The sequence below is a fragment of the Notamacropus eugenii genome, chromosome 2 (assembly GCF_028372415.1).
Source record: "Notamacropus eugenii isolate mMacEug1 chromosome 2, mMacEug1.pri_v2, whole genome shotgun sequence".
NCBI lineage: Eukaryota > Metazoa > Chordata > Mammalia > Diprotodontia > Macropodidae > Notamacropus > Notamacropus eugenii.
In genome coordinates, this window is record NC_092873.1 from 34,569,723 (window position 1) to 34,597,120 (window position 27,398).

The 27,398-nt window shown below is 45.0% G+C and overlaps 1 protein-coding gene across 7 annotated transcripts in view; it reads left to right on the forward strand.

Moving 5' to 3' along the window:
* Positions 1-27,398, forward strand: part of KSR1 (kinase suppressor of ras 1) — a 215,420-nt gene that overhangs the window by 159,464 nt on the left and 28,558 nt on the right. For 4 of the 7 annotated variants that reach the window (XM_072639735.1, XM_072639737.1, XM_072639740.1 and 1 more), the window contains exons 4-9: positions 12,070-12,130; positions 12,841-12,924; positions 14,998-15,059; positions 15,149-15,255; positions 18,487-18,655; positions 22,113-22,154. In XM_072639735.1, coding sequence (XP_072495836.1) covers positions 12,070-12,130; positions 12,841-12,924; positions 14,998-15,059; positions 15,149-15,255; positions 18,487-18,655; positions 22,113-22,154 — 525 coding nt within the window. Of the gene's footprint in view, positions 1-1,455; positions 1,925-5,936; positions 5,942-12,069; positions 12,131-12,840; positions 12,925-14,997; positions 15,060-15,148; positions 15,256-18,486; positions 18,656-22,112; positions 22,155-27,398 lie in introns of all 7 variants that reach the window. The other 3 variants (XM_072639736.1, XM_072639742.1, XM_072639739.1) reach the window with 2 other exon arrangements.

Below are 27,398 nucleotides of genomic sequence, written 5' to 3' on the forward strand. Positions count from 1 at the left end.
ATGTCATGTCTGTCCGTCTGTCTTCCTGTCTGACTGTCTTCTTGTTTAGCTGTCTATCTATTTACTTACTTAACTTGAACTAATCTTTTGTAGACTATGATTTTTTTCACCTCTGGATATCATCTGTGATGACCTTTTAATACCTACACCAAGGAACTTCCCCCCCGGGTCCAGCGGCTATGTGCTCAGGGAACTCATGACCCCATTTTACAGATAAGGAGGCTGAGGTTCAAAGTGAATTACCTTACCCCAAGGGTCACATGAGGAGACAGGGTGCTACCATGGAAAGAGGTCTGGATTTAGAGTCACAGGGCCTGAGTTTGAATCCTGACTTTGTCACCTACAACTTGTGTGATCCTGGGCAAGGCCTTCTCCCTCTCTGGGTTTCCTCCTCTATAAAATGAGGGAGGTGGATGAAATAATGTCGAAAGCCCCCTCCAGTTCTACATTTATGATGTGTTCCAGCCAGTACTAGAACCCAAACCTCCTACTTCTGGTTCAGTGCCTTTTAGACCCACATCTTGCCCAAATTCCCACCTGGCTGAGGATGAGAGTGATCCTCTGCCTGTGGGCTGGAGGTAGCCCCACTTAGAACTGAAGAGTGTTAGAAAACCCTGGTCTTTCCAGCTTAGGATTCCATCTGTGACCAGGGATCCATCATGGAAGAGATTGTGGCCAGCTCTCAACTATCCTGTCCTGACATACTCTGTAAGGTTGGGTTGGAAGCCTGGATTTTTCTGATACACACCTATTTGTAGGATAGAAGTACAGGATTTTTAGACCTGGCAAGAACCTCGGAGATCATTTGGTTTAACCCTCTTGTTTTACAGCAAGTAAAATTGAGGCCCAGAGAGCAGAGGTGACTTATCCAAGGTCATGTCGCTAGTAAGTGGTAAAGCTGGAATTCAAAGCCAGGTGTTCTGTCTCCAAATCCAGTGAGCTTTCTCCAGAGCTATGCTATTCCCTCAATCCTAGAAAAGTGTATGTATATCTTATGTATTAAAATACACCAAGGAGAGTTGCTGTGGATAGGACTCTACAAGTCTCTGTGACCAAAGGAAGCCTGCCTTTTGAGATTTGAGTCTCTTAAATGGTGTATTTTGGCAGCTTAGGTTTTCTCAAAGCAAAGAGTCCCCCATGCCCCATACACCCCTAGATTCCTTTTACTAACCTCTTACAGATCTGTCTGGGGGATTTGCTTCCCCTCCTCCCTTCCATCCCCTCCCAAACCCTGCTCAGTAGTTTCATTAGAGAAATTGAGTGGGGAGAGGCCTGGTTTCTAGTCCTGGTTCCAGTTTGCCTTGGATTTCCCATGTGAGCCTGGGCGAGCTCCTACCCTTCCCTGGGCCTCATCTTCTTCCTCGGTCAAATGAGCGGGTTGGAGTAAATGGTAGCTGAGATGCCTTCCAACTCTGACATTCTATGGGTCTATGATCTGACCCCATGGGCCAACAGGTGGGGAACCAAAGGATGACCCAACATGGAGCCCGCTGGATGCCCGGCGTGAGAGTGGCTCAGGACCTCCCACCGACACCCTTTCCCCAGCTGGCCTGACCTGGACTCTCGGGGGCTCTCAACTCAGTAAAGGCAGCAGCCAGCAGGCCCGTTCCGTCTCCGTCTCAGCCCTGCCCACGTCGGATGCTCTGCCCCAGGGCCAGGGCCTCTCTGCTTACGGCGAGGGCCTCTCGAACAGTTCTATCTCCCTGCATCACAGTGGGAGGCTCACTCCTCGGACCCCACACAGCTTCATCACCCCCCCAACCACGCCTCAGCTACGACGACAGAACAAGCTCAAGCCCCCCCGGACGCCACCCCCTCCCAGCCGCAAAGTTTTCCAATTACTTCCCAACTTCCCAACCCTTACCAGGAGCAAATCCCATGAGTCTCAGCTTGGAAACAGAATCGACGAGGTGCCCTCCATCAAGTAAGTGTCTTTGAGGAGGCTGGGGCGTTTGCTGGAGAGTTTGGAGTCTGTATATGGGGGTTTGAGGTCTAGCTATGTGACCCTGGGCAAATTGACTTACCCTCTCTGAGCTGTTTTCTTATCTTGAAAATGGGAATAGTAATACATGCATTACTCATGCTACAGGGGGGTGAGAATGAAGTAATGTGAGGGTCATAAAGTGCCTTGTACACATCTTATAGCCTGTTATTATCCCTGTTATTACACTGGTGTATGTATTTGCCCCTTGTCTTCTTGAGACTTTCAGGGGTTTAGTTAAGAGGATTGATGTGTGTTGTCTTAGATCAGAGATCAAAGTTGGATTCAGCCAAAGGGCTGCCCTTGAGGATCTAGAGAACTATGTGTGGCCTTGAGGCCAAGGTTTAGAGGTCACTTCTAAATCAGAAGTCCAAACCTTTCTGTATCTAAATTTCCCAATCTGTAGAATGGGGTTGTTCCCTAGGTCACTAAGTGGATGGAGCGTTTTGGTTTGTGGTCTTGGATTCTTTGTTGGCAGAGATCTAGATAATAGTCCTTCCACTAATAGTATCTATATACCTATATATCTATATATAGGTATGTCAAAATGGCTTACAAATCTCTCATATGATTCTCACAACAACCTCAGGAGATAGAGGCCATTATTGTCACCATTTTATAGATGAGGAAATGGAGGCAGACAGGAGGCAGACTTGCCCAGGGTCATAAGTGTCTAAGGCTGGATTTGAACTGAGGTCTTCCTGAGTCCCAGTTCAGTGCTCTATCTACTATGCCACCAAGTTACCTTATTAGGATGTCAAAGTCAAATAATTTTTGAACATCTCTCCAGAAGAGGGGTGGAAATTCCTATCCAGTCAGCAAGTACTGGCTTTTCTCCTCCTCATCCCTGAAGGATGATAGTTCTTTCTAGGCCTCTCTAATCTCTGGCCAGAAAGGAGATTTATCAGATCCTATTAGCCCACTCCTCCTTCTGATGCCCTGCCTTTCTCCTCCCCAGAGGCACCAAGGCTAGCCTCTCACACGAGGACTCTAGTGGGCAAGACCAAGGGTCTCCAATCCTGGGAAGAGTACTTTCCTACTGGATCTTGATTGGAGGAAGACTTTCACACCAGGGCCATTCCTTTTTGACTTTCTCTCTACTCCTCTCAATTCAGTACAAAATTTAGCAAACATTTGTTAAATACCTACTATGTGCAAAGCACTGTGTTGGAAGGTAGAGATTAGAGACCCCCCTGCCCTCTTACATTTGATACAGTCTAGGGGTCAGCCATGGTGGTAGATGATGGTCACAAGTGAACACTGTGAGACCTATGTTTTCAGCCACCCAAGGTTCTCCCAGTGTGAGATCTCCCTCCCCCAGTTCAAGTCATCACCTTTCTTTGACTAAACAATTAAGTCCTAGGAAGTTGCATGGTATTTATAGAGACTTGGAGCATATATTGACATGTACAGTAATACAAAATGATATGAAAGTACTTGAAGCATAAATACTTTTTCTTCCTCTATCCTCTAGAGAAAGGAGATAGGGGTCCATTTGAGCCAGCTTTGCCACCATGGGAACAGGGGATGTGTCAATGTCCCTGTCCTTTTGCTTTTGACATCCAAGGCTGGCAGGGGGCTGGGACTCAAAGGTTAAAACCCATTTTCTTACAGTGAGTGAGGTATAGAAGAAAATCATAGCCAAGGTCAAGGAGAAGCAGCGGTTCAGGGTATTGGTGGCTGTGACCTCCGAGAACAGCTAGAAGAAATCTCAGATCATTCAGCAACATCCTGTCATTCTATACATGGGAAACTGAGGTGTCATGAAGGGACGGTGCCCTGCTCAACATGAGAACAAAGTTAGCCTCTAATGGTCTTGTGTTCTCCGAAGGGGCCTGTGTTATCTTACACTGAGCAGGGGGTTTGTCCCCTGGAGTACAAGACTTCCTGCTCAGCAGTTTGGGGGGAAGAAGAGCCAACCTAAGCTAGGGAGGGAACCCCAACTTAGTGCCTATTACTGGTGGTTGCTTGGTAGGTTAGAAAGTTAAGTAAATACAGTGAATGAAGAAATTAATCAATAACAATGCTCCTTATTAAAGGTGTGGCTAAGTTGGGAGTAGGGGCTCTTACTGTGCTGGCACAGACATATGCTGGATCTGTGATGGCCCCAGTTGGCATGGTCTTGCAGTGTCCTTTGTCCTAGAGGCAGGGACCAAGCTGCATCCTGAAGGGGAGTGGGGCAGAGCTGCATGCCACCCTCGGGGGAGGGAGGCACTCCGGAGATCCCAGGAAGGATCCCCAGTCAAAGAAAATTCTCATCAATCAATTTATTTGTCCTTCTGCCATCCCTGGAACTGAGGAAGGGATGGTGATGATTCTCCCTGTTTTAAGTCCCAGAGAATAATTAAAACCTTAGATTAGCATATGACGAGAGGCAGAGAAAGAGAGAGATGGCTGCCAGAAGTCCTAGGTTCAAGAGCTTCATCTGACCTATACTGTCTGTGTGACCTTGGTCAAGTCATTTAACTTGTGAGACCCCAGGGTGAACTCTTCAAGATGTGAGTCCAAATCAGCCCTCAGACACTTACTAGCTATTTGACCCTGGGCAAGTCGCTTAACCCTGTTGGCCTCAGTTTCCTCATCTGTAAAATGAGCTGGAGAAGGAAATAACAAACTAGTGTCTCTGCCAAGAAAACCTCAAATGGGGTCATGAAGAATCAGATAGACACCAGGCATCCTGAGAATCAAAACCTGTGAACTATTACAGGGCACCAGACCAGTAGGGTATAGAGAGTGGAAAGAGCTCCAGCCCTGGAGTCAAAGGCCCTGGGTTCAAATTTATTTGGGGGCTTCCTACCCCTGTGCCCATGGGCAAAGTCCCTCCTGCTCCTTGGAACCCACATTTCTCTTCTTTAAAATGAAAGAGTTAGACCAAGATGTCCTGGTAGGGAGGACCTCAGGCTAGCTATGTTGGACCCAGTGACTTAGATTCTGTCACTTAATTCTTCGGTTTCCTTGTCTTTAAAATGGGGATAAGGCTTGTTGTACTCACCTTATCAAGCTGTTGTGAAAATCCCAAGAGGCAGATAGAGGCCTTAGCACAGCTTGTGAACTTTGAAGCCTTTAGAAATGCAATTAGTCTTAGTGCAAAGTGAGCTTCATGGGATATCCCAACAATCTTAGTGCTGCTTCGAGCTTTTGGGACAGTGTGGGTACCTTTTAAAATCCTTTCTCTTTGTCAATCAACAGATATATGTTGAGTGTTGAATACAAGCTGCTTTTGGGGGAGGTACAAAGAAGTTAGGGCCTTCGTCCCTGTTATCAGTGATCTTGGGGATCCAAGGCAAGGTCCATATGCATCAATCAATCAGTAAATCAACAAGTCCTATTAAACATCTGTTGTGTGCCAGGTGCTGTCCTAGGTGCTGGGAAACAAATTAACCAAGAAAGCAACAAATATTTATTTTTAGTGCCTGCTATTTGCCGGGGCCTGGGGATACAAATCAATCAATCAACAGATGCCTATTAAGTGCTGGGTGTCGTGTTAGGCCCTCATGGAGTGTATGCTGGTGGAGACCACGTGTGCCTAGAAATGTGTATATAGGATAAAGGCATACAAATAAATACATCAATAAGCAGCCACCGTGTTTGAGTGTGATACAATGATACAAGGGTACAATGATCTAGTAGCTTAGAAGAGGAAGACATCCTGCTGGGCTGGCATAGACCAGGAGGGCTTCTAGAGCAAGTGACATTTAATTAAGCCAGACCTTGAAAGAAGAACAGGTGATAATGGATGACCTTCCGCTTCAAGCCTCTCCTTGGGGCAGATCTTGCCCAAAGTGACATGGCCAGCTAGGTTCCACCTCTAATCTAGAACTGAGATCATTGTCATCCCCTTGTCTCTAGAGGTGGAACTTTCTAGAAACCAGCTGTCTCTGTTCTGCAGCTTTCCTCCCCTTGTGATCTTGAGCCAATATGCTGACGCATTCTCTCTTTCTCTTTTCTCCTCTAGGTTCGGTAAGAGAGTTCACTTTCCCCAGGATGAGTGCATATATTTCCTCCGGGGCAGGACAGCATCGTCCTCTCCCACACTGGGGCTGCCCTGCTGGGCCCCTCCTTCCTTCATCCTTCTTTGGAGCCTGGAAACAATGATGTGGCCAGATGTGTTTTGAAATAGCTGGGGGCCCTGAAGTGGAATTTGGCTACGGCGATGTCCCAGAGAGGGCTTGGGGGCCCCAGGGAGCCCATAACTGGTGTGATGTGTGCTCCATGTTCACTGTGGTCCCTTGAGTACCCACATGTGTCTTCTCTGAAATTTGGATTCTTTCTTTCTTTGCCATAAAGCAGCTAGGTTTTGGGGGGGGGGGCAGCTGGAAGCTTGCAGAGCCATTGGATACATTTGGGCTGCTACTGATTGTGTTCAGATAGATGAGGGCATCTTGCTGGGGAGATCAGCCCTGGTCTTCCAGCACTCTCAATTGCTCTGCCACCTCCTTGCCAGGTTACTTTTGCCTTTCTTCCAGAGCTGGCTTCTCGGACCTCCTTCCTTTTCCTGAAAGGGAAGCCTCTCACAGGTGCAAAAGCCATGCTTTCCTCAGTCATCTAAAAGCCAGTTCAATCCAGAGGCATTGACCAAGCATGTACCATGTGCTTAGCCCAATTTTCTCTGTTAGTATTCAGAAATAGACCAGCTTCTTCAAGCAGGGTGTGATGGAAAGAGTTCTGGATGCAGAGTAAGAAAAGACCCAGCTTTGAGTGCAAATACGCGTAGTCCAGACCCCTTTCCTAGTCATGTTACCTTGGGCAAGTCACTCAGCCCCTTTTGACCTCCATTTCCACATCTATAGAATAGGAATAATAATACTGTGGCACTTCCTTCCCAGGATTTTGGGGAGGCTGGCAGGATATTTTAAGATTAAAAAAGCTAAAGGTAGATCATGGGATCCTAGTTCTGGAGCTAGTAGGGAACTCAGAAGTTGTCCATTTCAATCCTCTCATTTTGCAAAGGAGAAAACTGAGGCATAGGGAAGTGATTTGCTCAAGGTCACACAGAAAGTAACCATCAGAAACATGCCCTCGGATGTAGTCTTTGCAAATGTTAAAAGCAGCCATAGAAATGGCATTATTATTATTAATGTAGTCCAGCCATCCCTTTTTGCCTTAATAACTTGTAATCAAAAACTACTGGTACCCACAACCTTCCTTCTAAGACGTCAGCCACCATGGCCTTTTCCTGGACAACCTAAAGTTTATAGGTTTTATCAGTTGAGTGGGGAGACAGAAAAGTTTGGGAGTGTGTATGTATCTCAATAACCATTGCATCCTGTACCCAGGAAGCAGACATGGGTGGCTTGATGATTGACCTTGAAATTGCAGAGGGAGGAATGCCATCTAGGGATGCCCAGCTGGACCTTTCCAAGCCATCCCTCATTTAGAGGCAGTTGTGGGTTAAGACACGATGATGATGATGGTGGTTGTGGTGGTGGTGGTGGTGATGATGGGACCTATGATTTTGCTGGTTCAGAAACTCTCAGAGAGGGGATTCCTTCTACCAGGGTACCTCAGTGCCTGCTTTAAAACTCAGAGTCTCCAAGCAGGGATTCTTAGATTTCTGTCACAGATCCATTCTGGTAAAGCTTACAACTCCTCAGAAAAATGTTTTTAAATGCACAAAATAAAATAAGTAGGATAACAGAGGAAACCAATTGTATGGGCATATAGTTTTCAAAATGTTTTTAAAAACAAGTTTATGGACTCCAGGTTAGCAATCCTTATCTTCCAGAGTTTCTGGGGTCACTGAGAGGTCAAGCATCTTATCCAGGTATACGCAGCCACTGGTTGTTAGAGATAAGAACTAGGATCCAGGTCTTCCTGACTCCAAAGCCAGCTCCCTATCCCTCTCAAGAACATTACTATTCCTGTTATAATTATCATGCTTGACCATGTGACCTTCCTCCAGGGAATGAGCTGAGGAGGAGATGTCTATAGGGAAAGAATACCCAGGCTTGGCTTCACACTCACCCCCAAATGCCTGCACATACCTTACAGTCAGATGGTCTGCAAGTCGTCTCTTTCTCAAGTGTCCTTCAAAGGGAATATGGAAAAGAGCTGTATTATTTTCTTCCCTTTACAACCCTTGCTCATGGGGGGCAAGGAACATGGCGTATTGAGAAGGAGCATTGGTTTAGGAATCCAAAGACCTGAGTTCAAATCCTAGCCATCCTTTTTAGTGGCTGTGTGGCCTCTAGGCAAGCCACTGTCCTCTCTGGGTTTGACTCCCTTCCCTTGGGATCCAAGAAGGCTAGACTAGATCATCTCTTACAGCTCTATGTCTTATGATTAACTGCATCTAAGAGCCCTTTAAGCCAGCCTTAGACTGGGATTGGAAATCTCCCTCTCCCAGCCCATCCTATTCTCTCCATTGCCATAGTGATTGTGGGTGCAGGAAGCCAAGAGAAGGACTTCAGCCTTGTGGTCCACATCCAGATGTTCTAGAGTTCTTACTTACCAAACCTGCTTTCCTTTTCTTAGGCCAGCAGCTCCATTTCTTTTAGACCCTGGGGTCCAGGAGTCTGTGTGTTTTCAGTGGTCTCTCAGCTTTGAATTCCCTATTGTTTGGGGGACTGAAGTATGGGGGATGCTTTGTAATGCTATTGGGAGAACTAGTCAGCCTGTTACAGGCCATGTGATTGGGAGAAAATAAGAGAGAGAGAGAGAAAGAGAGAGAGAGAGAGAGAGAGAGAGAGTGTGAACAGGGAGCAAGAGAATGAGGAAATGAAAAAGCATGCATTAAGTGCTTACTGTGTATCAGGCTTAATACTAAGTTTGGCTAGGGATACAGATGTAAAAATGAGACTGTCTCTGATCTCAGGAAGCTTATCTTTTAGTGAGGGAGGGGGTGGTGGCAGAGCCAGGGAAAGAGAATGGAGAAACTGAATGAATGAAAGAAAAAGCATGTATTAAGTGCTTACTATGTTCTAGGCCTAGTGCTAAGGCTGGCAAGGGATACAGATACAAAAGGTAAAATAATCCTTTCTGTCAGGGAGATTAGAGTCTAATTGTGCTGGATTAAGGTGGGAGACAAGAGAATGAATGAGCATTTATTGAGTGCTTTCTGTGTACCAGATACGGTTCTCAGACTGGCTGGGCACTACAGTCTGGCCTCAAGGAGCTCACATCCTAATTGGGGGATGTGCAATGGGAAATGGAGACCATTAGCAGTGTTAATTTGTACTTTAGGTTGGGCTTGGGAAGGGTCCTGTTGCTCCTTGCTTTGGGTCACCAGGTCTGTAGCACATCTCCATGTCCCAGCCTCCTTCTCCACATTTCTTTTACCTATAGAGAGGATGGTCAGTCTGTGCCTCTGGGAGGACTGAGTTAGCTTCCTGTACCCTAGAGGATCTAGGACTGACATTGAGAAGACTTACTTTCCAGTCTTGGCTCTGCCATGTGGGGCCTTGGGCAGAGCATTGGTAGGTTTATAGGACTTAGTGCTGGGAAGGACCTTAGGGTTCATCTGCTCTAATCCCCTCATTGTAGAGAATTCTAAGACTCTTCATCTAGACCTGGAAGTGACCCTCAGAGGGCCTCTAGGTCAACCCTGCCTTTTACTAATGAGGAAGCAGATGCCCTGGGGTTGTGTGACTTGCTATAGGTGTGGGTTGCCTGTCCCATTGTACACAGGTCTTTCAAAGATCTTGCTTCTCACTCCATTGGTTCCTGTGTAGACTAAACCATAGGTGAGAGGGAGAAGGGACCTTTGAGGCTATCTGGTCTACACTCTTCATTGTACTGATGTGGCAAACAGAAGAAGGGAGTGACTTGATCAAGGTTCACTCAGATAGAAGGGGACAGAGTCAGGATTCACACTCAGGCCTTCTGACTCCAAATCTAGCCCACTTCCTGCTGCACTGAGTTGTTGCTTCCTTCTTTTCCATTTCCAGAATGCTCAGATTTTAACGTTTGGGGTCTGGGAGATAAGGCAAGGAAGGAGGAGCATAGAACATAATTTTTCTGTCTGCTAAGGAGGACTCAGGGATGCTGCTTGGTTTGGATGATTTCCCGGAATTTAAGCATTTAAGAAGGGGCAGAGTCTGGAGTCAGGAAGAGACTTGGGTTTGAGTCCTACGTCTGAGGCACACCTTGGCTATGTGACCCTGGGCAAGTCTCTAGAACTCTTGATGACTGAGTGCTAACTGCTATAAGCTGGTATTGATCTAGCCTGATTCCTTAATTTAGAATTCTTCATACCCATGTAATCACAGATCTGCTACTGTCCCTCCTCACCTTCCCCCACTCCCCCCAAGAAAGGGCCCATGGTCTAGCTTCTGCTGTGCATTTTTTTCCCCTCAGTAAAGGAGATGAGAGGGTATCAGGGAATTTCTGTAGTGAAACTTTTGAGCTAGGCTTTAGAAGATACAGTTGGTAAATATTTATTAAGCACTTACTGTGTACCAAGGACTATGCTAAGCCTTGAGTGGGATGAACAAATCCTAGATGATTCTTTCACTGTCTGGCCTTGTCTGGCATCTCCAAGCCCTGATTGTCAGTAAGCATTTATTAATCCCTTACTGTTGTAGTAAGCCCTGAGAAAACCCTAGCTGACTGTTTCACCATCTGGCCATTCATGGCCTCTCTGAACCCTGATGAACTATCCCTTTGTAGGAGCCTGTTTCTCACTGCAGCCCTTGGGGGTTTGTGCCTGCATCATCTGTGGGCTTCATCAGTCTCATCTTGCAGAGCCGATCCACAGCAAGGACTGGCATTTGCTGGTCTGTGGGGCTTGGTGAGAGAGCTCCCCTTCTCAGAGCTAATCAAGCTCAAATTTCCTAAGGAAATTTGCATAAGGAGGCACCTTGGGATGGAGGAAGGGGCCTTAGATCTGGAGTTAGAGACAGCTAGGTAGCATTGGGCTGGCCTTGGAGTGAGGAAGACCTGAGTTTGAATCCTGCCTTAGACAATTCCTCACTGTGTGATCTTGGACAAGTCACTTAACCTCTGAATCTCAGTTTCTCCATCTGTAAAATGAGGAAGTTGGCCTCTGGTCACCAAGGACTCATCCTATTATAAATCTGTGATGGTGGGTGATGGTGATTTATTCATCACCATGAATGAATGAAAATCATTAAGGGCTTCCTATATAAACCAGATACTCTCATAAACACAGAAGATAAAAATTCAAAAGCAAGATGTTCCCTGACCTCAGGGAGTTTACATTTTAATAGGAGACAATACATATAAGGAAAGGCATTTGTCTCGTTTTGGAAAGTCATGGGATTGGGGAGTGGATCCCAACAGGAATCACCTTGCTCTTTTCAGAAGCCATGATAAGATTGACTTCATGACAACATCCAAGCAAAGATGAAGGGTAAACATGCAGGTAGTAGGGGCAGATGGCAAGAAGATGGCCAGTGTAGATGGCTGGAAAAGTGGTCTGGAGCCAGCTAGCTAGAGTGACCTGCCCTGTCCCACCTAAGGTAGATTCGAACTCAGAACACCTAGGTTCATATCATACCTTTGTCACCTGTTTGACCCTGGGCAGGTCACTATCCTCTTTTTTCTCATCTGTAAAATGAGGGTCTCTATGGTCCCTCCTAGCTCTAAATCTACCTTTCTTTGAAGCTTTAACGTGGGATTCAGGTCCCAGCTCTGTCATTTGCTACCTGTGTGAAACTGATCCCTTTACCTCTCTGGATCTCAGTTCCTTCATCTGTAAAATGGGGGAGTTGTCTTCTGAGGTCTCTTCCGGGTCTAAATCTATGATCCTAAATATGTGGATGTGTTGTACATACAATCCCAACTTGAAATCTGTGATTCCTTTGGGTTTGGTGACTTTGCATGTTAAGATTTATGGAACTTCAATGATGATTGAGATTCACAGTATCTCATGATACCATGAGGTCATGGCAGCTCCAATAAAAGAGAAAAAAGGAGGGGAGGGGAAGTTGGAGGCAGGTTAGATAGGATTTCACCAAGAAAAAGAAATCTGGAAGCTTAACTGGAGACCCACCAAGAAAAAAGAGGCTGGTTGGTTTTCTTCTTCCTTCCACCTCCCCTCCTAGTCTCAAGTTGGTTTCTGACATGTGATGCACTCAGAGAGAAGAAGGCACCCCTCACCTTGCCCAAACCCCATTCTTTGCCATCAGATATCCCCCATGGATCCCCACAGATGGTACGAAGAGACATCGGCCTCTCGGTGACCCACAGGTAAGCCCAGCTGCAGCAGAAAATGTTCTGAGAGCTTTCTCCTTCCCTCAGGGTGTGGGACATATAGAGGGGAGAGGGGGCAGTTCCATGGAGGATCTCAAAGCACTTATTGACTCTCCCCACGAGGAAAATCTTGTTACCTCAGTCTCCTGTCCAGCATTTGTTTAGGTTAGACTAGACAAGATACCCAGCAAGAATTTTGTTTGTTTGTTTGTCTGTTTGTTTACTAGCCTGGGTACCAGGCAGGAAAAACAAAGCGATAGCAAGTTGTAGAGAGGACACTGAACTGGAAGTCAGGAAATCTCCTTTCTATTGAGCAAGCTATGTCATCTCTCTGACCCTCAGTCTTCTCCTTAGTATAAGAAGAGAATTGGATTCTCTGGTTCCTGAGACCTTCCTTAGCTCTGACATCTGCAGGACTCTAGGATTCTAATTCCCTCTCCTGAATCTATGGGCCAAATAATAATCCAGGAATCTGGCCCCACTGCAGCTTCACCCTGATTTGCTTTTCCTCTGTGGAAACAGCTGAGGACCTTCCTCTCCTGGGGTCATTTTTCATTGTCTTTCTCCACCATCTTCCCAATCCCCAGACCACCCTACATCTCCCTTCCTGGGCTTTGGCTTGGCTTACTAGAGCCAGAGAGGAAGGGGCTCCCCACCGTGACTCTCATCACATGGTGGGGGGCTATGTGTTATTTCATTTTGTTCAGGTTCTCAACGAAGTCTTGGCTGTCCCAAATTTGTCATGTGTGCCAGAAGAGCATGATGTTTGGAGTGAAGTGTAAACACTGCAGGTGAGGACAAGCCAGGGGCCCCCAGGGTGTGTGTGATGTGGGCAGGTGATCCTCCACTGGGTGGGTAGGGTCTCTTGGTCCAGAGGGGAAGACTTCTCCATGTTAATCCCATTATTCTCCTCTCTTTCCTGATCTTCTCCCTTTCCTTCCTCTTCCTCTTCTCTCTTAATAAGAAAAGCTATTTTATCAATATTATAAAAAGTAATTATGAGAAGCAGCATGGCATAGCAGATTTATTATTGTTATCATTCAGTTGTTTCAGTCCTGTCTGACTCTGCTTGATCCCATTTGTGATTTTCTTAGCAAAGTGGTTTGCCGTTTTCTTCTTTAGGTCATTTTACAGTTGAGGAAACTGAGGCAAACACGGTGCAGTGACTTGCCCTGGGTCACATAGCTAGTAAGTGCCTGAGGCTGGATTTGAACCCATGAAGATGAATCTTCCCGACTCCAGGCCCGTCACTCTGCACTATGGCACCACCTATCTGCCCCACATAGCAGCTAGAGTTGGCCTAAAAGCCAAAAAGACTGGGGTCAAGCCATACTGCTGATATGGATATATGACCCTGGACAAGTCATTTACTTACATAGATCTCCAGGCTACTCTAAGACTTATCATTTGCAGAGAAGACGCTGACCTGCATTGGTAGAAGGAATTTCCTTACTCAGGTGTTCCCTAAACTAGTGATCAAATCATAGGTTTCATCCTTAATAACAATATTATATATAATATAATAACAATGTTGCAGAAAAGTTAGGTCTTATTATTAGAACTATTATTATTAATAGCTATTATTAATTACCATTGTTGATAGCTGTCATTATAAAGAACAAGATGTGTCACTGATAAATTGTCTATTAATAGGATTGGAATAAGAATACCTGGTTTAGAATCCTGCCTCTGCTATTTATTCCCTGTGTGACCCTGGACAAGTCATTTAATCTCTCCGTGCCTCAGTTTCTCTCTCTGTAAAATGAGGGATTTGGACTCAGAAGTCCCCTTTAACTCTATTTATGATCCCTCCATCCTTTTTTCTCTGTGTCTTCTTTTATACTTTAAGAGATTCTTTGTGCTTAACTGTTGGTAGCTCCTAGTTACTTCCCCTTTATGTTTTTTCCATCAGCTTTTCCTCCTCACCTTACCTAGGCTCTCTTTCAAATATTTCACAGGTCCTTGGGTACCCTCGAGGCCCATTTACCTCCTGGTTCCTCTTGCAGTACAGCTAGTCTCTGATTTATCCCCTTAGTGCCCCCTCCCATCCCAGTTTAAAGGACCCCCTCAGATCCCCTTGCAATACACTCATTCTCTAATTTAGCTGTTTTGTTCATTCTAATTTAGTTCTCAAAGTGGGCTCTACCTATGCTAAGAGAGTGGGGCAGAGGAGGAAGGGAAAGGAAGGGATGGCTGGCCTCTAAGGAAAGCACAGGAATAAGGGAATGGAAAACAAGAACCTTGCCATCTGCGAACATTGAAATTTGGGGTCTATGCATGGGGGAGAAAAATCTAAGAAACTGTTCTCCAGTCCTTGCTCCAGTCCTAGCTGATTCATTGGCAGGACTGCCTATAGCCCTTCTAAGTATTTCAGACATCCTCATGTGACCCTCAGGAGAGTCTCATGAAGACTGTTGCTTTGAAAGAGCTTTTAGAATTTTTTTTCTTCTTTGTATTTTCAATTTGGAAGAGAAGAAGAGAGAGGGAGAAAGGAAGGAAGGGAAGGAGGGAAAGAAAAAGAAAGGGAGGAAAGAAGAGGGAAGGAAGGGAAGGAGGGACAAAAGAAGGAAAAGAGGTTATTGAAGCATTTTTTCAATACACCAAGCAGAACAGAGAAGCCCAGAAAGAATCACGGACAGTTGGGACAGCTTTGAAAGTTAAATATTGAAATGAGCTTTTATTTAAAAAGAAAAAAAAGCTGTACGTAATGGAGACTTCAGTGTCATGTACAACCTTTTTTTTCCTGTTCTCCAGTGTATAAGGAAATGCTTGTGTTATTTGCTGTTTAAGTTCATAATGAAAAATAATTAAAAACAAAAACGGGTGAGCCCCTTGACCTACTCTTGGTTCCCTTTCTTCTACAGATTAAAGTGCCATAACAAATGCACAAAAGAAGTTCCTGTTTGTAGAATATCATTCCTACCATGTGAGTCTCTTGGTTTTTATCTCATCCGCTTTTCCAAACTGTGTTAAGTCTTTATTGAGACTCTGGCCCACCCTGATTTTTTTCCCTAGTACCTAAACTACGGAGGACAGAATCTGTACCTTCAGACATCAACAACCCAGTGGAGAGACCGACAGGGCCCCATTTTGGAACACTCCCAAAAGCACTGACGAAGAAGGTAAATGAGAGAGTGGTTTGATTGTATAGAGCATGAAAAGGTCCCAGGTAGAGTGCCATCTTATAGCCCAGATACCCTGTATGGACATATGCCCCTCCCTTACAAACTATAATTCTGGGTCCCAGTGGGAGTGGTCCAGAGCAGCTTAGCTTTATACTGGTGATCAGGCCACTTTGAGACAACTTTGTGAAAATATGGTTTCATAAAATTCCCAAGTTACAAATGATTCTTACTTGAGCATTAAAGCAGGTCTAATAAAATCTTCATGAACAAATCTTTATTTGCCTTTATTGTGTACACTTAGACTTAAGTACTCCAAGTATTTGTAATTTTATGGGCTTGGATATGCTTTGCACCAAGGCAGATCATAACCCCTTCATGCCTTAGTAACTGTACCCTGAGAGGTGTTGTGGCCACCGAAAGCCCGTAGAGAGGATAGTCTGCAGATGATGGACATACTGACCATTTATATGCCCCTGGGCAGCAGCAAGTGGCTAGGTAGTACAGTGCTGGGTCTGGAGTCAGGAAGACATCTTTCTGAGTTCAAATTCAGCCTCAGACACTTAGTAATTGTAAGACTGGACAAGTCACTTCACCCTGTTTGCCTCAGTTTCTTCATCTATAAAAATGAACTGGAGAAGGAAATGGCAAACCACTCTAGTATCTTTGCCAAGGAAACCGCAGATGGGGTCATGAAGGGTGGACACGACTGAAAACAGCTGAATGACAGCAATCAAAATTACCAGTTTGGTAGAACATTGTAGATGTTCTGTCCTTGGGCACAACCTTAGAGAGGCCACAGTTGCTTCCAGTGGTCAATGAGGAATTGGGGTTAATTTTAGCGTACTATCATAAAAGTACATTTGAATCTTTCAAGCATTTTGAAACCCTAAAAGTGATAAATACATGTGAGTTAGTTATTTAGAGTTAATTAGAGGATCTCTAAATACAAAGTGTCAGAGATGGAAGGGACCTCAAAGGCCTTCAATTCAAGCTATCTCTTTCCAGCCACATTCCCCCATCTTGTCTTCAACAAAACGAACAAATGATTGAAAAAGCATTTATTAAGATCTTGCCATGGGCGGAGCATTGTGCTACTAAGTGTCAAGGGAACAAAGAATTTCTAAATTGGTCCCTGCTCTAAAGGCACTCCCATTCTGGGAAGAGGAGACAACCTACACAGGAGGGTTTAGTAGAACGATGAAAAGAGCCTAGCTGTGGAGTTAGGAAGGCCTAAATTCAAATCCAACCTTAGTTGCTATTTTGTGACCCTGGACAAGTCACTTAGCCCTCCTCAGCCTCAGTTTCCTCATCTGTAAAATAAGACTGATAATTGCACCTACTTTAAAGAGAGGATAGAATGATGAAAATAATAGTTATAAGGCTATATAATTTAAAATGATAATTATAACAATGACAATAAAAACTAGCATTCATATAGCACTTTAACGTTTGCAGGGAGCTTTACAAATATTAGCTCATTTTAACCTTACAACAACCCTGGAAGGTAGGTACTATTATTATCCCCCTTTTACAGAAGAGGAAACTGAGGTAAACAGAAATTAAGTGACTTGCTGAGAACTACACACAGCCAGGAAAAGCCTGAGGTGGGATTTGAACTCAGGTCTACCTGACTCCAGTGCTCTGTCTGCATTAACCAGCAGCCCTGAGGTATCACTGAACTGCTTTGCAAATCTTAAAGTGATAGTGTTTTGAAAACTGTAAAAATCTTCTTAACTCACAAAAACAGACAGTGGTCCAGAGTTGGCCCGTGGGCCATGATTTTTCAACTCCTGTAACATACATCATGAGTTTATAATTCTGTTCATTTTTCTGCTAATTCAGACTTGTCTCCTTTGCACTTGACCCAAATTAGCAAAGTTATTCAGTCAGTCAGAGCTATGTATCACTGTTTTTAGCAAGCTGACTAACAGGGAGAATGTCCTTCAAATAGATTTGATTCTAGCATGGTCCAAGAAATGACCCTTATACTAGGAACCAGAAGGCATGCTGTGACCTCCCTTGCCTGGAGGTGCTCTTCTCTGCACCTTGGGTGTGGATGTGTTTTTTTTTTTAATATCCTAGAATGCCATCCAATACCACTGGTTTTGTATACCCTTAGCTCTCCAGCTAATTAAGCCTGGAGGTGTCTCCTCATTACTGCCCAGTGGCACTTGTGTGTCCATGCATACAGATGGAGCAGGAAAGGCCATAGTGACCACATGTAGAACCTGCCCCAACCCAGCATGCTGAGGCCGTTAGCCAAGCAAGGCCAAAGATGGCGGGTGGAAAACGGCAGGTATACCTAAGACATCAGAGCTGAGCAGCCTCTTCTGTGGCTTCCTGACTCCACTTTCTCCCTCCATCCTGTACATGGGCATTTTTCATCCCATCACTGCCCTACTTAAAGACTGGCAACAAAGAACCTGGCTGGTCAGGGTCATTTTCTATGACTTCCTGCAGACCCACCAGTTCCTTTGCCTGTCACTTAGGGCTTGCTACAGTCCAATGTTCCCTAAACTGCTGGTATTGGTCAAATGAAATCACATATGTAAAGGGATTTGAAATCTTAAAGTGCTACCCAAATTCTGGCCATTACTACTACTACTACTACTACTGCTACTGTTTTTTGCGGGAAGGCAGTTGGGGTTAAGTAACTTGCCCAGCGTCATACAACTAGTAAGTGTCTGAGGCTGGATTTGAACTTAGGTCTTCTTGACTCCAGACTTGATGCTCTATCCACTGTGCCACCTAGCTGCCCTCACTACGATTCATATTATTATTATCTCCTTTCTTCCATTTCCTCAACATGAACATTTGTTCCAACCAATCCTTCTCCTCTATGTCCTCCTACTCACTCAGTTTTTCCCACCATCATACCTTTGCTCATGATGTAGCCTTCCATCCTTCTACACAAACACACACACACACGCGCATGCACACACACACACACACACCTGACATCTTTTCCTTGTTTTTCCAAATCCCATTTGTCTTCAGAAATCTAGAATAATTCCACCTCTTTATTTGAACTCACAGAAAATGTAGACCCTACAATCCAGTCTTCAGTCACTCCTAGGTTCTAGAAGTAGTGAGAGTGTAGAGATCTGGGCAACTTTGTGGCACTATGGACAGGAGGGCCTCTTCCAGATCTACTGGGTGACCAGGCAGGCCACAGTTGGATCTCTCGCGTTGTGGGGGTGATGCTGTCTAATCCCTTGTATCTTATAGGAACACCCTCCAGCTGTGAACCACCTTGACTCCAGCAGTAACCCATCCTCCACCACCTCCTCTACGCCATCTTCCCCAGCACCTTTCCAGTCTTCCAATCCCCCCAGCGCAACGACACCCCCGAACCCCTCCCCAATGGCTCAGCGGGACAGCAGGTTTAATTTCCCAGGTGACTGCTCTGGGTGTGGTGCTTGAGGATCTCTGTTGGGCCTTGGCAGATTTCCTTTGGGTGGTGGAATCTGGATTTCCTGTGTCTCCAGTGAATTGTCTCTGTTTAGTCTTCTTGGATCTTTAGGGTAACTGCCTTAGTCTGTACTTAAGATTTTATTCTTTAACAGGTGGGTTGTGCAGTATTGGATTTTCTGGTCTATTTCTAGTAGGCCCCACTGGCTGGACCTTAATTCTATCTATATTTCTTTAGCTAGGCAGACCTCCCTCTCCATGCATGGGAGGTAGATTCCATTTCTGTACCATTTTCTGGGCTCCCAGAATAAGTAGTCAAGAGCAGGCATAGATCACTTGGAGAATGAATGGAAGACTGGGTAGATATTTCTTCTTGAGAAGTAACAGTTCTCAGGTTCATGCAAGGAGGGTGACTCTGCCCCATTAAGATTTAATTGTGTCTCCAAAAGTATTGAGAGTGAGGTTTCCCTGAACTCTCCAAATCCTACCACCCTGCTCTTCCCCTATGATGAGTGCCCTGCATTGACCAGTTGGCCAACCGGGCTTAAAAATGGAGCAGAGTTGGTGCTCATGGAGCAGAAGAAAACTAGCGGAGGCTTGGAGAGCAACTGACCCCAGCCTTATTTATGCCCAGGGCTCTTGAGCGTTGTGGCAGGTGGTATTGAAGGTGGATTTCAGTCAGGAAGATCTGGGTACAAGTCCAGCCTCTGACCCCCTCTCAGGGCCCCAGACAACTCAAGACTAGAAATTGCAGGGTGATTGTTGATCAACATCAATAAAGAAGGATTCCCTCCTGGGCCAATATCCAGTCCAATAAACATATATACTGGAAGAGGAATTACTGGCCCTGGTTTTGTGTCACCCTAGAATTTTTCTCTGTTTGCTGTGAGGGGCATTGCAAAGTCCTCAAAAATCCTTAACATGTAATTTATTGTGATTCATTTTAATTTTAAGATTATACCTTTATAGTAAAACAGAGCGTTGGTCCTGGAATAAAGAAGATGAGTTTAAATCCAGCCACAAACACTTATTAGCTGTGTGACCCTGGGCAAGTCACTTAACCCTATTTGCCTCATTTTCCCCATCTGTCAGATGAGCTAGAGAAGGAAATGTCAAACCACTCCAGGAACTTTGCCAAGAAAACCCCAAAGGGGTCATGAAGAGTCAGATACAACTGAAAAGGATAAAAAAACAGCAGCTTTTATAATAGAAAACAGTGTGATCTTATAGGAAGCACATTGACCTTGGGGAAAAAAGAGACCTGGCTGTGGCACTTACTAGCTGTGGGATAATGGATAATTCACTTAACCTCTCTGAGCGTCAGTTTCACTATCTGTAAAATGGGGATAACACCACCCACAGCACCCATTCCATTGGATTATTGTGATACTCCAGCAAGGTCATGTCTGCCAAGTATTTTGTCAATCTCAAAAGACTTTATACATGTCAGGCACTCCTAGAGCCGCATTTTGAGGTTAGGGTTAGATTGAGTGAGTAGTAATGAGATGGGGCAGTCACCTGTTTAGAATGAGTCAGAGCTCATCAGCCTTTATTCATGGCCTGATCTAGAATCTCTCATATGTTTATTTGATGAGTGAGGAGCAGTAGAAGGGAGTGTGAGGCAGGGGAGTGACCTAACCCATACAGGAGACTTTGTGTGCTTTTCCCTGAATGAATTTGACCCCAGTCATGGTCTAAACTGCTTGACCACGACGCCAATAAAGCCTCAGCTTATCTTCAAGGGGGATGAGTCTGCTGCCTTCTCTGGAGCACAAAGGATGACAGCCTCAGTCTCTCCAACTGGGTTTTGGGGGCTGGATATATGAGGATTGGGTGGGTAGGGAAGGAGAGGGATGAGAATAGGGAGAAGTCTAGAAATAGCTGAGTGCTGTGTCCCTCTGAACTCATTTCTCAGTGCTGTGCGCATGCTGCATGAAATCTGTGTGCTTTAAATTGGGAGCAAACGTAAATCTGTGAGCTCATGTCAGATTGAATGATCTCAGCATGAACGGATGCCTGCTTTTCTCTTCTGCTGCTTCAAATCCATTTCTGAGCAGCTGCAGCCTTTCTCTAATGACCCTTTCACACCCCCACTCCCTATGGTGGGCTGAAGCTGTTGTGGATTAGTTAGTCCAGAGGGTTTGGGTTTGTGTAGACTCCTCCTCTCCTGGGGTTCTGACACATTCCCTCACTCCTCTCCTACAATTCCAATACTGCCTCTCCTTCTCTCCTGGAACCACATTGCTGTCTCTCCATCCCCTCCTGGGGCCCTGACACTGTATCCCAACCTTCCTGGGGCCCAGATGCTGCCTCTCCATTCTCTCCTGGGGCCCCATGTTGCTCCTTTCACCTTTCTCATCTCCCAGCCTACCATTAGTGGCTCCCCACATAAGGGTGGGGTGCTTGGATGCACAGGTTTTCCCAACCCCAAATTTGCTCTTATCTCTGATTCCTTACTCTAGTGTGAAATCAGCTCCCTGAATGTCTACTGTACCCCTCTTTGTATAGACCCAGTACAAAGTGCTGCTCTGATCCATAAATAAGCTTTAATCATTCTCCATCCTTACTGAAGTGCGAATGGATAAATAAGTAGCCCAGCTCAGGTGATGTTTTCAGTCCTCTCAGTGAGGGGAGATCCAACTCAAAGTCCTAAATGAGACTTACTTATTTATACCACCCACCCCCAAGTTGCATAGACTCCCTGATAAGCCTTCAGCACTAGTTTCTTACACATATCAGCAAACAGGAGCCTCAATTTTTTGGTTAAGAGTATCATTGATACTGAAGATCATGCCCCAGTTTACCAGGCAGGTTTTACTTTCCCAAGGTGCTTTTCCCATGTGCAGCCTCTGTTTATACTCACCTATAACTTGGGGGAAGAAGGACAAATAAGTCCTCTTTTAGACATGAGGAAACATATGACCCAAGAGAGCCATACTTTGAGAAAGGGATTATGGGGAGTAATGTTGTGAGGACATGGGCAGGGCCCCAGATCCTGTTTCCAGTGAGTCACGTTTGACATTCAGAGCTTATCAGGTGGGCCTTTATTCCAATATCTCTCTTACATTTATTTGGGTGAGGTGAGGAGGGAAGCAGACATTTTGAGATCACAATTGAAGACCCACAGCTCTTCCCACATGGACAATAATGCTGGACCCTTTGGTGCTGGGAGCTTTGGGGACTGACCCCATTTCCAAGCAACTCCTCCCCCTTTCTCTGCCAGCTCTATTTTAACCTTGGACCTTCCACCCCCTGCTCTCTTCGCCTGCTTCTCTGAGAGGCCTGTGGGGAGTGGGCAGAGGATAAGAATTAACCAGGAGACTCAAGCCACCACTGAGGCTGGGTTATTTAACGCATGTGCCTGTAGCTGACCATCTCTCTTGATACTTTTCTCCTGGCTGTGTTTGCTGTTTGTGTGATTCGCTCTCCTCTTTTATTCCAAGCTGCCTACTACATCCATCATAGACAGCAGTTTATCTTCCCAGGTGAGTCATGGGGATGGATTCTACTAACCGCTCATCACTTCAGTTACTTCTGCTTTCCTGTCCTCCCAGTGCACCAGAGGAGAGTGTGAGGGCTGTACCTGAGCTCAGTGGGTCCATTATGGGAGGTAAAGGAGGGGGGTTAAGAGGGGTAGTGCAGCTGAAGATGAGAGAGTCCTCCCTCCCACCTCAGAAGGATAGAGTCAATGCAGCCCTGGCCCAAGAGTCAGGTGACCCAGGGACTGGACTTAGCTCCATTCTGAGTAGATCACCTCCCTCCCTCATAAAACAGGAAGATTAGACTACCTGGTTTCCAGTGCTGCTTCTTTTCTCTTCCTGATAATACAACATTTTTTGTGTTTCACTGGGCCTATTTCATTGGTATAAGGAACTTTAGCGGTACAGGTCAACATCTACTTCTCAACTTAATAGTCTTAGAGAATTGTCTGGGACACTTAGGAAATGAAATGACTTGCCCAGGGTCATACGGCCAGTATATTTCAGGGACTGTATTTGAACCCAGATCTTTCTCAGTCTCCTCTTCCACACACTGCTTCTCACAATAATATAGAACCCACAGTCCATTGTCTTTGGGCTGATGCCATGACAAAGCGTGCTGACTACCTTCCTTGCTCATTCAAACTTAACATATCCACAATGAAACTCATCTTCCCCTCTGACCTCTCATGCCCTTGTCCTAATTCTTCTTATTTCTTTTGATGGTATTGCCACTCTTCAAGACCCCCAGGTTGGCTGCCTCCTAGAGGCAGGGCTCCCCAGTTGGAAGGGGGTCGGTCACCTAGTTCAACTCATCCCTGGACAGGACTCTTTTCTGCAGTATCACCAACAAGCTTGTGTTTGATGGCCTCAAACGAGGCAGAACACCCTTTCCAAAAAAGTCCATCTAGGAGACATCTATTAAGTATCTATCATATCTAAGGCACTCTGCCACAGAAAGACAGATCAAAAGAAAATGGTCCCTACCCATAATTCTACAGGAAGACAGGGGATACAGTAAGTGAACTGATAAATTTTCATGACAGATAAGGACTTGTGACTGATGGAGGGTGCACAGGGTAGGCTGCCACTGTCATCAGGAAAAGCTGACTTCAAATCCAGCCTCAGACACTTCCTGCTGTGTAACCCTGGGCAAGTCACTTCATGTCTGTCTTCACCTGTAAAATGAAGATAGTATCTCTCAGGTTTATTGTGAGGATTGAATGAGATAATACATGTTAAACACTTAGTATACAGGCTGGCACATAGTAGGTGCTGTGTCAATGCCAGCCATTATTATTATTCTAAATAGAAGATAACTTAGAAAAGAAGAGCTTACTATCAGTTAGTGGGATGAGTAGAGAAAGGAGCCTTGAAAGAAGAGGATTCGGAGAGGTAGGGGTGAGGAAGGAGTTAATTCTAAGCCTGAGCAAAAGAGATGGCAGCCAGAATTCTGAGACCAGCTGGTTGTCTAGTTAGACTGGAATACAGAACTTGCAGAGGAAGCCTCGTGGGATATACAGACTGAAGAAGTAGGTTTGGAGCCAAAAAAGTGAAGGGCTGCAGATACCAGGCTGAGGAACTTGGATGCAGTGGGAGCCAACGATACATCTGAAGCAAGGCAGAGATGTGGTCAGACTCTTGGCTGAGGAAGATTCTTTTGACAGCTGTTATAGATGATGAATGGACCATGACAGTAAATAAGAAAACCCATCGGGAGATTGTTATGATAATCCAGCAAGGGTTAATGAAGGCTTGAATCAGGTGATGTAGATAGAGGGGGAATTAATATGAGAAATGTGGGGGAGGCAGAACTGCAAACACTTGGCAACTGATGGAGGAAGAAAGGAAAGAAGTGTTTATTAAGTGCCTACTATGTGTTAGACTCTGTTCAGCACTTTACAAAAACATCTCATTTGATGCTCACAACAACTCTGAGAGGAAGGCACTGTTATTATTATTTCCATTTTACAGATGAGGGAAAAGTGAGGCAGACAGGGGTGAGGTGACTTGCCCAGGGTCACACAGCCACTAAGTGTCAAGTCACATTTGAACTCAGGTCCTCCTAACTCCAGGCCCAGTGCTCTATGCACTATGGTGCCACCTGGCTGCTTCTAGCAGGCAGAAGGGAGGGGGAAGGAGGAGCTGGGGATGACTTCAAGGTTGCCAACCTGGGCATTTTGAAGGGTGGTGGGACCCTCAGCATAAATGAGAGAAATTAGGAGGGGGGAGGGGTCAGAGGGGAAGATGAGTTACCATTTTGGACATGTTAAGTTTAAGTCGCCCATGGGATATCCAGGTGGAATGATCCTATATGCAGGATTGGAACTCAGGAGAGAGACTAGGACTGAGCCGAAAAATTTGGGTCATATCTACCTAGATGGAATTGTTGAACTTGTGAAAGCTGATTGGATCACCTTAGAGACTATAGGGAAAGAAAAGAAGGCCCAGGATAGGGCCTTGAGGGATTTCTGGATTTGGAAGGAACGAGAGAGATGATAGTGAGCAAAGGTCATTTAGGAGGAGTTGTGTGACAGGTTAGAGGAGAACCTGAAGAGAGCAGTGTCATGGAAACCAAGGAAAAGTGGGGATGGTATCACACTGGAGAGACCAAGTAGACAGGTGGTGAACATAATTTCAGTGGAATGGTGGAGTTGGGGACCAGGTTACAAGGAGCTTCAAGGAGAAGGTTTAATGAGGAAAGAACTCCATCAATCCTAAACCATTGCTTCCAGAAGTTGAATTATGAAAAGAAGAAGGAGAGATAGGATGATGGAACCAAATAGAAGTCTACTTAAGGATGGTGGGGGCAAGGGGTACATTTGTAGGCATTGAGGAAGAAGCCAAGTTTATGGAAAAGGAAACTGTCCCAGGGAGTTGAAGTGACTTTTATGAGGATGTGGTCATATCCACTGACTTACATCCTCCCCCCAACACTCATTCCTGAGGCATGATGGAATCTCTGCTTGTAAGGTAAGCAGTGCCCCTCTTCTACTACTCCTTCTGTGCTGATGGTTTTCTGAGCCCCTTTATACTCATCTTCCCTAACTGTAGTTGCCAGGCAGATGCTACCCCACTTTACTGGTGAGGAATCTTAAGTCCCTGCCTCTCACCTTAAATCCACCACTCAATCCATATTTTAAGACACAGCCATTGACGTGCCTAGACTTACTGCACAGGGCCACCTACTGGCCACTTTAAGGAATATCTCCAGATCACAAAAAGGAAAGGCTTTCAGAATAATTATATGAGTAGAACCAAGTAAATTAGGCTAAGCACAGTTTTTGATTATAGGATCAAAGCTTTAGAACTGGAAGGAACCTCAGGAGCCATCAATTCCCAACCCCTGCTGTCACTGAGTCTCAGAGAAGTTAAGAACTTTTTCATGGTCACCCAGGGAGTAAGTAGCAGAGCCGACATTTGAACTCCAGACTTGTGACTCCAAGTCTGATACATTCCCCATTGTACCACATCAGCTAATTGGATATCTACTGTGGAATGTAACAGAGAAATTCTTGCCATTTAGTCTGTGATTCATCATCCTACAGTATCCAGGGAAAAGAATTTTAAACAGGAAATTCTTTGACTGCTGGACACTGGGTGGTGCTAAGGAGCAGTGTATATACAGACTTACTCTTTCAGCCCCTGCTGGTATCAAGTGGAATGTTACCGACTCCTAGATCTCAGTATGGCAAAGCAGAGAGGGACTTTGAGATCATTCCCATTGACCAATCCAGATTTTAGAAAGGAAAGTGGTAAGCTGGAGAGCCTCTGAAGGAGGGTGATTAATGTGACAAAGGGCCTTAGATTGATGGCAAGGGTTGTCTGAAGGAGTTGGGGTTGTTCAGCATGGAGAAGAGACAGCTGGGGGTAAGGAAGAATAAGCAATTGAAAAACCAGCCTATGGAAGAAGAATTTGGCTTGTTGTTCTTGTCCCCAGAGGGCAGAACAAAGAGCAATGGATGGAAGTTACAATAGTGTAATTGACATGATGCAGTGCAATTGACATGGTATATATAATACAATTGACATGGTACAGTGCAATTGACATAATACAGTGCAGTTGACATAGTACAATGCAATTGACTTGGTATGGTACAATTGACATGGTACAGTGCAATTGACTTGGTACAGTGCAATTGGTGTGGTACAGTGCAACTGACATGGCTCAGTGCAATTGACAAGGGTCAGTGCAAATGAACTAGGTATCTAAGAAATTGCATTCAAATCCCAACTCTGCCTGTTACTACCTGTATTACCTATAGGACCATAAGGAATTCTTTTCCTCTCTCTGGTCTTCTGTTTCTTCATCTAAAGAAGGAGGGAATTGGATTAGATGATTCCAACTCTAGCTCTTTAATCCTAGGAAGAAACTTTCTGACAATTAGAGCTACCCAATAGTGGGCTGGGCTGTCTGGGAAGGGAGTTTAGTTGGAAACATCCTCATTGGCTATTTCTGTCCAAAGGCTGGATGTCCATTTGTTTGGTCTGTAGGGAGAGACATAGTTGGACTGGGTGACCTTTGAGATCCATTCCAACTCTGAAACTGTGACTCTATTGGTTGGCCAGATAAGGCTCAATTTCAGGTAGGAATTGGCCAAGTTCCCACAAAGTCAGAGCTTGCATTCATGGAGATTCGTTAGTCATTCTGAGTTATCTCCATCTCCCTTTTTTTAGTAAAGAAGCCTGGTCTAACCAGGCAATACTGCCTTCCTCTCCCTCCTCTTCCTCCCTATTTATAGAGGAGAGACTCAGGTAGACAACTGGCACAGAGGAAAGAGTGCTGGATTTGGAAGCAGAGACTTGGGTTCTGCCTTATGATCTTAGGGAAACCACTTCTCTCTGAGATTCGTTCCTCATCTTTAAAGTGCAAAGTTGAACTAGACATCAGTGGTCCCTTCCAACATTATGTCTATGATCCTATACAACCCAGCAAGAGAGCCAGTTAGTAACAGAGCCAAGAATAAAATTCAGATTTCTTGGTTCTTATATAATATTCTGTCTATACTGCATACTTCTCTGTATCTTAAAGACTTTATGTATCTGTGTGTGTGTGTGTGTGTGCGCGCGTGTGTGTAGTAAGTTTTGAATTGTTTGTCGTGTCATTTGGAATTACTGTAATATGATAGCAGTTGAATATGCTTTTTTTAAACATGAATTGAATAAATTTGATATTCTTTCTCCATTATAGTTCACAAAAATTTACCTAAATACTGCTGTTGAATTGGGTAAAATTAGACTGGGTTAGAA